The sequence below is a fragment of the Cheilinus undulatus genome, linkage group 4 (assembly GCF_018320785.1).
Source record: "Cheilinus undulatus linkage group 4, ASM1832078v1, whole genome shotgun sequence".
Lineage (NCBI taxonomy): Eukaryota > Metazoa > Chordata > Actinopteri > Labriformes > Labridae > Cheilinus > Cheilinus undulatus.
This window is the reverse complement of record NC_054868.1, coordinates 10,360,754-10,374,113: the sequence shown is the minus strand read 5'-3', so window position 1 is coordinate 10,374,113 and position 13,360 is coordinate 10,360,754. Positions and strand designations below refer to the sequence as shown.

The window sequence follows — 13,360 nt, the reverse complement described above, 5'->3', positions numbered from 1 at the left end:
GGATGCCACCTTTGCAATAACACAGTTTGTGTAATCTCATCCCTGCTGGATATTCCACAGTCAACTCGAAGTGATGTTAGAAACTGGAAGTGTTTAAGAACAGCAACAAAGTGGGAGGCCATGCAAAATCACAGCAGGGTCAATGACTGCTAAGGCACATGTGAAAGAGTCGCCAACACTGCTGAATCCATAGCTGAATAGTTCTGAATGTCCCTTGGCATTAATGTAAGCAAAAAAATACTGAGGTGGGAGCTTCGTAGAATGGCTTTCCATGGATGAGCAGCTGCATGCAAGCATCACATCATCAAGTCTGATGCCAAACGTCAGATGGAGTGGCGTAAAGCATAATGACACTGGACTGTGGAGCAGTGGAAATGTGTACTCTGAAAATTTACATGGCAGGTCACACAGAGAACAACAATACACGCGCTGACAAGATTAATGTTAGCTGCGCTCAATGAAGTTCATTTTATAAAGTGCAAGCAGTAATTTTTCATGCATCTCTGGCAGTCAGATGGGTAAGTCTGGTTTTGGCAGATGCCGGCAAAACATCTGCCTGACTGCACTGTGCCAACTGTGAAGTTTGGTGGAGGAGGGATAATGGTGTGGGGCTGTTTTTTAGAGTTGGGGCTAGGCCCCTTATCTCCAATGAAGGCCAAGCTTAATGCTTCAGCATATCAAGACATTTTGGACAATGCTTTGTTTCTAACTATGTGTAAAAAGTTTGGAGAAGGCCCCTTTCCTTTTCAAACATGCCTGTGGTCCAGTGCACATAGCAAGAACTATCAAGACATGGTGTGGAAGATTTTTGAATGACCCACACAGAACCCTGGCCTTAACCCCATTGAGCACCGTTGGGATGAACTGATTCTTGTCCAACATCAGTGCCTGACCTCATAGATGCTCTACAGAATGAATGGGCACACATTCCCACAAAACACTTCAAAATTTGTGGAAAGTTTCCCAAGAAGAGTGGAGGCTGTTAAAGCTGCAAAAGGGGGGCAACACCATATTAAAGTACATGCAATTGAATATAATGTCATTACAGTCCCTATTCATGCAATGCCCAAGTAGCCGAATACTTTTGTCTATATAGTGTATCACCATAACCTGACTAAGCCTGTCATATCATAATATATTATGTATCATGTCTTGCCATTTGTCATACCCTACTGTATTAAATGCCATGTAATGTCATGTCACTGTGTAGAGAACAAATGGAAACGTACTTGCCGTTATGCCCAAGATGGGGAGAAATGAATCACTTTGTATGTTTTCGACACAGCATACAGGCGAGCCAATATATTTTCCTGCCCTCTTTTCCTGTAAAACTTGTTAAACTACGCGGATAAAATGATCCCATCCACAGCCATTATGCCCCGGATCCCCTCTGAGCTCGTAATAACGACAGGAGCTGCTTTCACTGTAGGCTAATGCCACTACTATAGCCAAGTACCTCATACGACCCAACTTTAAAAATCCTGAAATATCCCTTTAAGGTAGAGGGTAAAATGAATGCAGAAAAATATAGGAAAATCCTGGAGGACAATCTCACTCAGTCTGCAAGAGAACTACAGCTCGGGAGAAGATTAACTTTCGAGCAAGACAATGACCCGAAGCATTCAGTGAAAGCTACACAGAAATGGTTGAAAGACATCAAGACAAATGTTCTGGAGTGGCTGAGTCAAAGCCCAAACCAAATAGAGAATTTATGTCTGGACTTGAGAAGGGCCTGATCCATGTGCAACATGACAGAGCTTGAACAGTTTCACTTTGATATTAAAGATGCTTTTTTGTAAATATTTTGGTTATAAAAGCCACATTTTATCAACCATGACAGATTAATGAAATCAATAAAGGGTAAAACATCCAAGGGGGTGAACACTTTTTATAAGCACTGTATGTATTTCTTTTTATTTGACCATATATTTAACACCAATTTACCACTTTTTAAATATTAAACAATTTTGTACCACTTATTTACCCCTTGTTTCCAACCTTTTTGCCAACATTTTTTACTGCTTACCTGTATACCACTTATTTCACACTTTTGTAACCACTAATGTAACACTATGTACCTCTTTTTCCAATTTATATTTTCGTAAATAAACTGTCCTACGGCCAGATTTCTCAAAGTAAACAGAAAATTACATACGATGAACCAGAAAATGTTCAGCACAAAACTAAAACCTTTTAATGCTTCTTAGACTTTATTATAAATCCCCACCATCAGTCATTTGGAAATTTTCAACACTCATCCTGTGTCCCACATCATGAGGTTAAGATAGAGTCTGACTACGATCAGCAGCCTTTTTGACTGTTTATGTCAGCGCAGTTGATGGTCAACAGCCTACACATGACACCTCACCCCTCCATGCCCCAAACACGCTCCAACAGTAAACCACTTTTATCCTGCCTGGTGTTTACTAGAAGCCTCTAACCTCCCCCTCCCATCCTCTCAGCTTCTGGTTTATTGCCAGTTTCTCCAAGCGTGCAGCATCTGGGCATGTAAGGTTGACAACAGAGACCAGAGTTACTGGCTGTCATGTCTGAAGACGTGAGCTGTATGTGCAGCGTGTGATAGGCTGTGACCCAAGAGGATACTGATCTTCCAAATCTTGCCCCTGGATGTGTGAGGTGTCGCCTCCTAAAATAGCCTGACAGAGAGTATAAAGATCCCCACAGGCAGCGCAGGCCTTGAGAGGAACAGACCCACACAGGACGCTGCACATCAAGAGAGCAACACTGCTTGATCTTTCTGCTGCAGGACGACTGATTGCAAGGAAATCTACACAGATTTTAACACCTATCTCCTTTTTCAGCTGGTGTAACTATTTGCTTCTAGCAGGAGCTCCGAAAATTCAACTCAGGCAAAGATGAAGTACTATCAGTGCCCCGTGTCCCAGACCATTGGCATCAAGGCTTACAACCAAGAGTGTGGACTCCCACTCAGCTGCAAGGCTGCAGCTTCTCTGAAGCCAGTCCGCAGTGTGCACTTTCCAAATGACATTGTGTTCCAGGACTACGTGCGACATGGAGAGCTGGAGAGGATTGGACGTTTCATCAGAGCAAGAAGAGTCAGCCTGAGCACCATCTACCACTCAGGTGCAGCACCCTGTTCTGGAGAATCTTAAACCTTTTTCTATCAACGTTTCCTGCTCTAAATTAATGTATTTCCCCCTTGCCTTCTCTATGCAGGCATGGCTGCCATCCATGAGGCTGTCCTGTCCGGAAACCTGGAGTGTGTGAAGCTGCTGGTCGAACACGGAGCAGATATCCACCAAAGAGACGAGGAGCAGTGGACTCCACTGCACATGGCCTGCAGTGACAGCTTTCCAGACATTGCACGGTAAGCATCTACTCTTTATCTGCAGTGCTATACAGAGAAAAGCTCACAAGGCAATGAAAGCTCCACTCCAGTTTTAAGCAAAACAATGTCAGTGGTTTTTGGAGAAGACGATGGAGCTCTCAGGCCTAAAAAGCCCTAAACTAGAGTGCTTTCTAAAGTCTTGCAGGGAGGAACCCAACTGATTTTCTACTCCATTTATTAAAGAGGCCCAAAGTAGACAAATAACAATACACTTTATTTTATGAGCACATTTTGATTGCTTCCTCAAGATCCCTACTGATTAACCTTATGAGCTAAATTTCCCATCATGAATAGCATTAGTTTGTTTATTTAAAGTGATGGTACCATTAAGAGTAATCGATCAAGGTAAAATATGGCTAACTGTTGGCATTTTATATTTTCTTTAAATACTATTTTTATCCAACTTAAAAATCATCATCCTAGTTAAATTAGTGATACTCTATAACAGTGGTTCCCACAGGGGGGTCGCGAGACACTGAGTGGGGGTTGCGAGATGGTTTTAAATTGTATATTTTACACATTTCTGTAGAAATACATGCATATAATTGGTTCAGTTAAAAATAAAAACATAGAGATTTATTCTGAAATCAAAGCAATGTTTAAAAAGTCCTGAACATGACAATTCTTGAATGTGCATGGCTGTGTTCGACTATGCCACAACCAATCTTCAGGACAGTGGGGGTCCCCGGTCTTTGTCACCATTATTTTTGGGGTCGTGGGCTGAAAAGTTTGGGAAAATGCTTTATAATGTGGTTGTACCTTGCTAAAAAAAGCTTCAGGTAGTTATTGGCTGAACATTTGGTAACTCCTGGCTCCTTAGCTCAGACTTTCTGCACAAATAAGGTCACCTCTCTATGGAAACGAATTCCATTTATGTTAGACAATAATTATTATTATTATTATTTTTTTTTTAGTTTGCCCAAAGTAGTAAGCACTAAGTACTTTTGATAGCCAGGTAGCTTGTACAGTGAATTATTGCCTTTCCTTGTGTGATACTTTATACTTCATTCCAGACCCATTTGTCCATATCAGTATACAGAAAAACATACAATACAAAAACAACAACTAATGGATAAAATCACAGTCCAAAAAGTATCAGTAATTAAAACACAGAGACATTTGCACCAATGTTTCCAGTGACCATGTTGCTCATTGTGAGCTGAGTAGGCCATATTATTATTTCATTTTCTGAATCAATTAATCGACCCATAAATTTGTACATAACTTCTTTTAGTACAGCGTGAAATGTGGACACAAGCATGTGACTGGCACTCGTCCATCTAGGCAATTTAAGAAATATTCTAAATGCATCATTATAAGCCACCTGTAACTTTTTCATTTTGCTTTACTGTAGTTGCACCGTAAATGAGCAGCTCTAAAAAGCTCAATTTTAACATTGTCTGTACACATTTGAAATTTGCGTGCTAGCATATTAGCTTGTGCATACAATTTACAGCACTGGCGCTGAACATCATCATCACAAGAATCATTCCTGATAATGTGCCCCAGATATCTGAGCTTTTCCACCACACTAAGAGCTTGATCAGAGATAAAGAAGGATTGACAATGCTGCTTTTAGTCATCTCTGGCTCTTACGATCATTATGAAACTCTTTTAACCATTATATTCAATGTCATACTGTACACCATAATTGGAACAAATTTAGAGGAGTTGCTGTAAGCTGGCACTTTAAGGTGACAGGATGACCAAGTCATCACTATACATCAGATGTTAACAAGTCTATTACCCATCATGCACCTGCACAGTCTTACAGGCTGTCAGCTGTTCAGAAAGTTCATTCATGATAATAACAATCCAATATGAATCTCCTACCAGGATGTTTATTTTAATGTGTGCCTTAACCTAAAGTAAAATAAAACCGCTGTTCTGGGATGAAATGTGGAATCACACTCTCATAATGTGCTACAGACTGTCATGTGTTGTCAAAGCTAAATCTATTCAAGTAAAAGTTAAATTACTGATTTTACAAAGTACTCAAAAAACACATGAAAAACTACTCAATTACAGTAATTTAAGTAAACGTAATAGAAATGGCCATTTTAAATGTCATGATTATGTAAACCAACATCAGATGTTACACATTAAACGCATAGAGAAGGCAAACTGTCATGGTAGTGTGCAGTAAAACTTGCTTACAGAACAGTAACTGATATTGTGTTAGAACCAGACCAAATAAGGATGAAGGAGTCAAATCCGCGAGTGAACTGAGTTGGAGCAGGGTAAATTTTATTGATGACAACTCTAACTTTTTACTGACAAGAAAGGAAATGGGTTATTGCAGTTTTAAAAGCTCAAGTGTCTCTCTTTAAAAGTCTGCACTTTTGTGAAACTGTAGGTGCTTAGCACATTTTCAAGCACACACACTCACATAGATGGCCTTCCTACGTCATAGAGGTAAGAGAAGCTGGAGGATCTGCTGCATTCCTGCACCACTCTGACCCTCCTGACACTGAAGAATGGCAGAAGCTCACATAGACGTCTCAGTAGTTTGCAAACCAGCAAGATCTGATCCCTGTTTTGTGTTTCTTTCCAGCTACCTCCTTTCGCTTGGCGCTGACCCTGAGCTGGAGAACGAGTGCGGTGAGAAGCCAGCTGACCTCATTGAGCCAGACAACAAGGAGCTGCTGGAGATCTTTGGGCTGGTCGCCAATGACTGAGCCTGTCACTTTGAGAACCAAGAACTTGTCTGAGTCCAACCGCACAGTCTCCGGACTGTTCTGCAGGGATGGACAGAAGAAAAGACAATCCGGCATCCTGATTTTGTGAGCTGCTTCAGCTCTGGAGGTCAAGGACTGAGGATGTGCTGTGGAAGAGGAGGGGGCTGTCAGAGCCCGTCGGCTGCCCCCTGAACAGAGTGGACTTTGGCTGGTAGGAGCTGGCCCTTGTGAAAGCTGAAACTGTTGTTGACGCTTGGCTCATTAGTGCTTCGCTGTAAGCTAAAATTAGCTAAACCAGACACTCTGTGTTAACTGCTTTTAAAGTTTATGTGCTTGTGCTTTTTTAGGAGTTATAAAGTTTTTTTCACTCCAGCCTTTTCATTTTCAAGCTTTTTGGACTGTATATAAGTTTGTAGGTGTCTTTTTATACTTTTTGAAATAAACTTTATCAAACTATTTTATCTTTGTCATTCAATTGTTTATTCTTCATACAAAGAAAGAACAAAACTCAGCACTGTGAAAGTCTTGAAGTCAGAACACATTTTTCCTATAGGCTATATGTCTGATTAAAAATTAATAGTCTAAAGCAGTAGTTCTCAAACTTTTTTTGCCCAAGGCACACCTAAGGTTAAGGCACACCATTTTCATATCAATACAAAATAAACTCTTTAAACAATGTTACAGCCAAGGCTGCCCATGGGGGGGTTCTTGGGCCCAGCCAACTGGGGAATCATGGAGGTCAGCAAAATCATGGTCCATTATTAGGATAAGCTGTGAAAACCAATCTGTTTAACCAGAGTAATATGCATTATTATTATCTAAGCAACAAAATATAGTTTTATTTTTTTACGCTTTGGAAAAATATAGCCCTCCAAAAAATGTCCTCCCCTTAAAACATAATTACCCTTATACTGGTAATATTAACAATGTTGATGGGGACACTGAACAAAATGATTAGACAAAAATAGGAAAAAAAACATTGGTCATAATTGTCAAAATTGGGCAAAATGTGTCAAAATGATGCCAAAAGTGGGTTGGAAAGCGGTAAAAAAAAAGTGGTAAAAATGGGTTTAAGTGGAAAAAAAAAAGCTGTGAACAAAAACTGTGGTTAAAAATGGCAAAAATGTGGAACAAAACCCAGGTTCAAAGTAACAAAAAGTTGGCAAAAGTGGGTTCAAAGTGGCAAAGAGTTGGCAAAAATGGGTTAAAGGTGTCAGAAGAAGTGGCAAAAATGGGTAGGAAAAAAAATGGTTAAATTGGTGTAAAGTAGCACAAAAATATCACAGCCTTCCACAATTTTCAGCTCCAAAATGAAGTAACTGTTAGCCAGGATGCTAGCACCAATACTACTGGTCCAACACACATGCACTGCTATGCTCAAAAAAAAAAAAAACAACAACTGGGGAGGGCCCATTCTCTGGTTTTTTTGCACACTTCTGTGCCTTGCCGCACCATCTGAGAGCCACTGGTCTAAAGTGTAGCCTTGCCTCCACACATAAAAATAATACCTGTTGCTTATATTATTTATTTCTAAATTATATAAAGCTTTAGGGGATTATTAGGGCCACATTAAAGAGGGTGTATTTTGCCGACAGACAAACATTTATAGCAGAATAAGATGTTTAGCATTGGCAGGTAAAGATTTGGCAAATTTTTCACAGGTGCAACCCTCAAACTCAGCTCTGCTGCTGAACCCACAAATGCATGATCCTTACAAATGTAGCACCATCTAAAAGGGTAATAAACAAGCTTTCCAATATTACAAGATTTTAGCAAAGTTGCATTGTTACAACACAGAAATAATCTACCGAACACAAATTGCCTTACTTTTTGAGCTAAGTTTAATTCATATAGGAAGTCAACACATCACTGTCAAAAAACATTAACATTTTCATTAAACTTTTTTTTTTCTTTTGATGGAACCTACAACATTGCAGTCAATTTGGGGGAAAATGAACAATATGGACAGATTCTCAGAAAAAGACCTGTGTTATTCATTCAAATTGTGAATGTTCCATTAAAAGTAGGAAAAGTGCTGCTGTCACTTATCTTGACCCTTTTTTTCTCAACATGGCAAAATGTTGCATTTAAACACAGGGTATTTCATTCTATTAACAGCAAATGTATTGGTAAGATGTTGGACAGCCACACTAAACGTGTGCAAAGTTTCACAGCAGCAGGTAAATGTAAGTTTAAATGATTTCTTTTGTGATATCAAGAGGTCACAGAACTCCTTATATGGTCATGGAAATATATATTTATCACAGCTGTCAATCAAAAATATATAACCGCTATTAATCTCAGAATAGTTTTAGTCCTCAGAGAAGAAATTCCTTCTGTATTTCACTTTTTTTTAACATTTTAAATGTCTTCTATTTTGCATTTAAAACTGTTGCATTACTGATTTTTGCACTGTCGTACGTGTAATTGACTTCCTGTTTTAGGTACATGCCTGTTTTTATTGAAAGAAATCAAGAATTTTGGTTAGGCTGGAGATTATGACAACTAAACCATGGAAAAATTACTTGCTATGGATTGAAAAGGGAAAAAGTGAATGGTAAAGAAGTTAATGTTTGATAACATAAAGTAGAGATGACTTTGACTTGAACTGATCAGGTTTTGAGTTTAAAAGTGAAATGGAGACTTTTTCCATCACATTTTGGCAGTATACTAGGCTCTAACTTTTTAATTTTGCACAGTTTTTTAACTACTTAATTTATTCCATGATATGTCAATAAATCACTCAGATATTTGAGTTTATAGTTATTTTATTTGACATCAAAATGTCTATATAGAAACTGTCCTCAATGTCCTCACTGACATAACTAACTAAACAAGGTGCATTCATGTCCCTGCAAGCTGTTACACCAGATTAGACCATTTACTGCCTTTAGAAATGCCTTCATTCTTGGTGCGACAGATTCAACAAGGTGCTGAAAACTCAGAGATTTAGGTCCATAATGATAGGAAAGCATCAGACTTAACGTGAATGTCCTTCCACCCCATCTCATAGGTTGCTCTACTAGATTGAGATCTGTGAGACACAACTGACTATTAGCATTAGGGGGGCCTAATAAGTTTGACTGGTCGTTTGGGTTTTTGTGAAATAATATTGTTTATGTGTGCAGAGCAAAATAATACTGGCATCCAGATTAAAACTAGGATTTTTAGAAAAGCCATGTTAAAAATCCCTTGCTCTGTCTTACAGCATTTGGGAAATACTTTTTTTAAAATGGTGGGTGGGAGTGGGTAGTTTTGTTCTCATCTGTATATATTTTAAATGTAGAAATGTATTGTGTGTCTTTGTATAACACACATATAAAACACACTAAAGTTAATCTAATAAGGAGAATGTGTCTCTGTATGGAGGGTTCCCTTTAAGGGTGCATTGAGGATCTTCAGAAGAAATACACAACAATGTGGTTAAAACTCATTAAGAAGGATTAGAGTCAGAAACGTTCAGCGGCACTCAGAAATGTAGGTCATGTTCATCCAACCTGCTGCCAGAAGCCTCTGGAGCAATCAGCCATTCTGATGAAACAACACATCAATCACTTCTAAAGCAAGAGGCGCACAGTGCATGTGATGTTTACTTATTTATTACTGCATACTAAATCTGTCAACAGAACACTTCGGGTCCAAATGACCCTGGTGTCACATCAGAACAACAATACAAAAACATGTTTATTTACAGCTGCTATAAAAATGACCTCCATGACCAGGGTCTCTGTGGGGGAGTCTCTGCAGGCGATCAGCAGCGCCGCCTGTGCACCATCATTCTTTGAACTTCCACTCCTGTCTGCACATGGGGCACTGCTGCTGGACCTGCTGCGAGTTCAGCCACTTCAAGATGCAGTGCATGTGGAAACAATGGGAGCATTGACCCCAGACCAGCGGGCAGTCATCTCCTGGCACTTTACCTGGAAATAGGTTAAGTGATAATTATTTACATGCCTTTATAGGGCATCAAGTGTATATCATTAGAATATTCTTACCAGCAAAAAGAATACCATTGATGAGAAAATACTGGTTCGTTTGTCATCAAAGTTTGTGCCTATTATAACCACAAATGTAACAATACACTTAAACTAAGAGATCCTTGTCTATGGCTTTTGATACTGTAATAAAATGACACTATAGGCAGTTAAAAAAAAAATATTTTAACTCTCTGACAGAAAAATTACAAAATGCAATTTTTCTTTCTTTCATAACACATACTTTTAATTCTGTGGATATACTTTTCCTTATAAATCAGTGCATTTTTCTCCTTATAAAAAGCATGGGGCTGTCAAATAATTACAATTTTTAATCATGATTAATCTCTGAATTCCTACAGTTCATCCTGATCAAGCTCACCTTTAGTAACATTTGAAATTCCATTAGTTTGCATTTAAAACTGTTTTTATTTCATTAAGGAATTTTGTACCATTTTAAACTATAGGTAAATGACTTCCTGTTTGGATACAGGCCTGGCCTGCTGTTATTTTGAAAGAAAATAAGGAACTTTGGTAGATCAGAGATTATGACATGAACTTAACCATGTTAAAAGGTAAATATTTTATAACACAAGGTGCAGATGGCTTCTGACGTGTCCACTGAGCTTTCTGTGACTTTTTTTTTTACTGAAATGAGACATTAAGGAGCAGTGGTGGACTTTATTCTACATCACTGTGCCTGCAGGGAGATGCTGCAGCGGCTGAACAATAGTGTGCTGAAAGGGACATTATGACATGTGATTAAAAAACCTTAAGGCCATAATTAAACACCTCAATTGCAATGAATGCATTAATGCTGATGGCCTTAAAAAGCGACATAAATAATAACCCACAAAAATACCTATTTGATTTTTTTTTCTTCTTTGTTTTTTCTCTAGAACAAATATGGACAATCTCTTTAAATATCATTGCAGCCTATGTTTCTGGAGTTGTGGTAAAGAAAGCTTTACAATAATTAATTTTCTCCATGACCTACTTCATGTGACCTAATAAATATGTCCATTTACTTTAGAAAAAGTGGGTCATATTAAGTTAAGCCACTTATTGAGCTTTAACTTATCAAGCTATAAGTTAACGCTCAGTCCTTATCATCAAAATACCAAAATGCAAAAGATAAGCTCAAGTCTGTTTATCTAGTATCAAATTACTGTGTCTTCATTGCCTTTCACCGATTAGTCAAAGAAGTGAAAACGTCCTATAAGCAACAGTATTTTGGTTTAGACATTACTCTCTACAAAAGGCCTGTGTCTGTAGAGCAAATACAAAGCCAATGTAGTCAGTTTAGGACAAAATGATCTAAAGTCTAACTGAGTAAAGTACCAAAACTGTGCTATTAAAGTAAAACTGCATTCAGTTTAACATCAGTTAAGTGGCAGTGTTGTAATAGATAAATGATTATAGATCACCTTTCTCACCGGAAATCTGCCTTTCCACATGACTTCTTTATTAAACTGGTCAAATAATCAGGAGGGTTATTTGAAAAATAAAGTGACTGGCTGATGGTCAGAGTGCGGTGTCCTTCACATTTTGTGCAGCACACAAGTGAAACACCTTGCAACATATACAAACCCAATGCTATTATAAGTACAGGTCAATTATTAAAACATAAACTACTGCACTCATGAATGTAACTGATTCTAACTATAATCTGCTTGTTTATTTTGTGAAGTTAACAATGTATTTTCTGCTTTTTTTCTTCTGTATATTTGTTTTATCTGTACACTCACTGCCAATAAAAAAGAGTTATGCCCTCACGGTTTTCTCAAGATAAGATACTTTATTAAAGAACGTGAGAGTCTTTAACAGAACAAATACCTAAAAAACCTTTTCAATGTGAATCAAAATAATATTAAACATATATTCAATATCATCCCAGTGCTGCCATCTTTCTGAGGTTCTTTGTAATCGTGTTAATAAACTAAACTGTCTTTAAAGTGTTGCAGTAGCCAGGTTAAGTCCTGCATTTAATATCTGTTTAAGTAAGTAAATTTTATTTATAGAGCACTTTTCACAGACAGAAATCACAAAGTGCTTTACATCAAACGAGGCACACACACGAAACAGAAACAAACACACACTGACTGTTTACTCACAGTCAGGGCAGCAGCCATTAAAGGGCATCCTGCAGATCCCACAGTTTTCATCATTGGCCACCCAGAGCCAGGATGCTACTCCATTCCACTGCCGGATCTTCACCTTCATCCCCCCTGTCTGAAGAAAGCAGAGCTACATATCAGGCCGACATGCTACCGTTAGCACGTGAGCTAACGTTGACAGATAGCTTCTGTGGATAGCTTACAGTAAGAGCTAACATTGGCTAACTTACCGGACAGTGTCTCTTTCAGAAGTTGTTCACAAGTTTCTTTGCAAAACAAATGTCGACATTTTTCAATTTTGATGTTGGTCACATAGCTATTACTTTCTTCTGCTAATGCCCGGCAAAATCACATTCTTCTACTACTGTTTAAATTAGGGCAGCCTGTAAGCTTGAAGCCAGTTACACCGCCCTCTACTGTCGGCGCTTCTTTGTTGGTTGGCATCCAAGAAGATTTTTTTTTAATATAAACTTTATTGAGTATTTCACAAAATAGTGTTGTCAAATGTAAACAATGAGAAGAAGTAATTCAGTAGGGTTTTTTTAGACGGAATTAAATCAAATCAGGATAAATGACCAAAAAAATTAAATAAAAGAACAGAGTAGCACAAGAGGGTTTGGCTGGCTGCAATGTTTATGTGACTGCATAAATCCATTGTTTTGCATATTTTTGTTGGAGGATTTGAGTTTGAGAGAGTCTTCAAATACATTTTCAAAACTGTTTAAAGATCATATATAAAGGTGAAGTATTGAAGTATTTTGTTTAGTGCATATAGAATTTTGCTTCTCATAAGTGAAATAATAACAGACACTGGAAAGGGTAGGGTTGCTAGAAATAAAATGCAGATCATTCTATCATTCTACTAATTTATATTGTGTTGTATGAAACAACTAAAAATCAGGAACAACAGTTATTTCAATATTAACCCAAAAAGTAAGGTAATTAGGGTTTGATGGATTATTTCTTTGTTGTAATAACACTTCTTGACTTCTTGGCAATAAATTTTTATACCACTGGAAAGCCTGTTTATTAGCCTTTTAAATGGTGCCACATTTGTAAGGAACATAAATTTGTTGGATGAGCAGCAGAGCTGAGTATGTGGGTTGCGCCCATTAAAAATTTGTAAGATCTTCTCTGCCAGTGCCAAACAGCTTATTTTGTGCATGACTTTTGTTTAGTGGTTTTGGCAGACTGGATGATTGAAGTCTGAACAAACAAGAC

At 38.1% G+C, this 13,360-nt stretch overlaps 2 protein-coding genes across 2 annotated transcripts; one reads left to right on the top strand and one right to left on the bottom strand.

The window, feature by feature from the left end:
- Positions 1 to 2,710: 2,710 nt before the first annotated feature.
- ppp1r27b (protein phosphatase 1, regulatory subunit 27b) lies at positions 2,711 to 6,504 on the top strand. Its single transcript, XM_041785804.1, has 3 exons — positions 2,711 to 3,105; positions 3,199 to 3,349; positions 5,925 to 6,504. The coding sequence occupies exons 1-3, from the start codon at positions 2,877 to 2,879 to the stop codon at positions 6,046 to 6,048; spliced, it is 504 nt and encodes a 167-aa protein (XP_041641738.1). The 5' UTR covers positions 2,711 to 2,876; the 3' UTR covers positions 6,049 to 6,504.
- A 3,127-nt stretch (positions 6,505 to 9,631) lies between these two features.
- Positions 9,632 to 12,534, bottom strand: anapc11 (APC11 anaphase promoting complex subunit 11 homolog (yeast)). Its single transcript, XM_041785841.1, has 3 exons — positions 12,370 to 12,534; positions 12,137 to 12,254; positions 9,632 to 9,968 (listed from the first exon to the last, which is right to left on the bottom strand). Exons 2-3 carry the CDS (start codon positions 12,243 to 12,245, stop codon positions 9,823 to 9,825), a joined length of 255 nt encoding a protein of 84 aa, XP_041641775.1. The 5' UTR covers positions 12,246 to 12,254; positions 12,370 to 12,534; the 3' UTR covers positions 9,632 to 9,822.
- Positions 12,535 to 13,360: the final 826 nt, after the last annotated feature.

Excerpts from the sequence above, each read along its gene's own strand:
- ppp1r27b (XM_041785804.1), top strand. The coding sequence starts at position 2,877 with ATGAAGTACTATCAGTGCCCCGTGTCCCAGACCATTGGCATCAAGGCT. Across the intron at positions 3,106-3,198 it reads GAGCACCATCTACCACTCAG|GCATGGCTGCCATCCATGAG; the intron begins GTGCAGCACCCT and ends TTCTCTATGCAG. Across the intron at positions 3,350-5,924 it reads AGCTTTCCAGACATTGCACG|CTACCTCCTTTCGCTTGGCG; the intron begins GTAAGCATCTAC and ends GTTTCTTTCCAG.
- anapc11 (XM_041785841.1), bottom strand. The coding sequence starts at position 12,245 with ATGAAGGTGAAGATCCGGCAGTGGAATGGAGTAGCATCCTGGCTCTGG. Across the intron at positions 9,969-12,136 it reads TAATGGCTGCTGCCCTGACT|GTAAAGTGCCAGGAGATGAC; the intron begins GTGAGTAAACAG and ends ACCTATTTCCAG.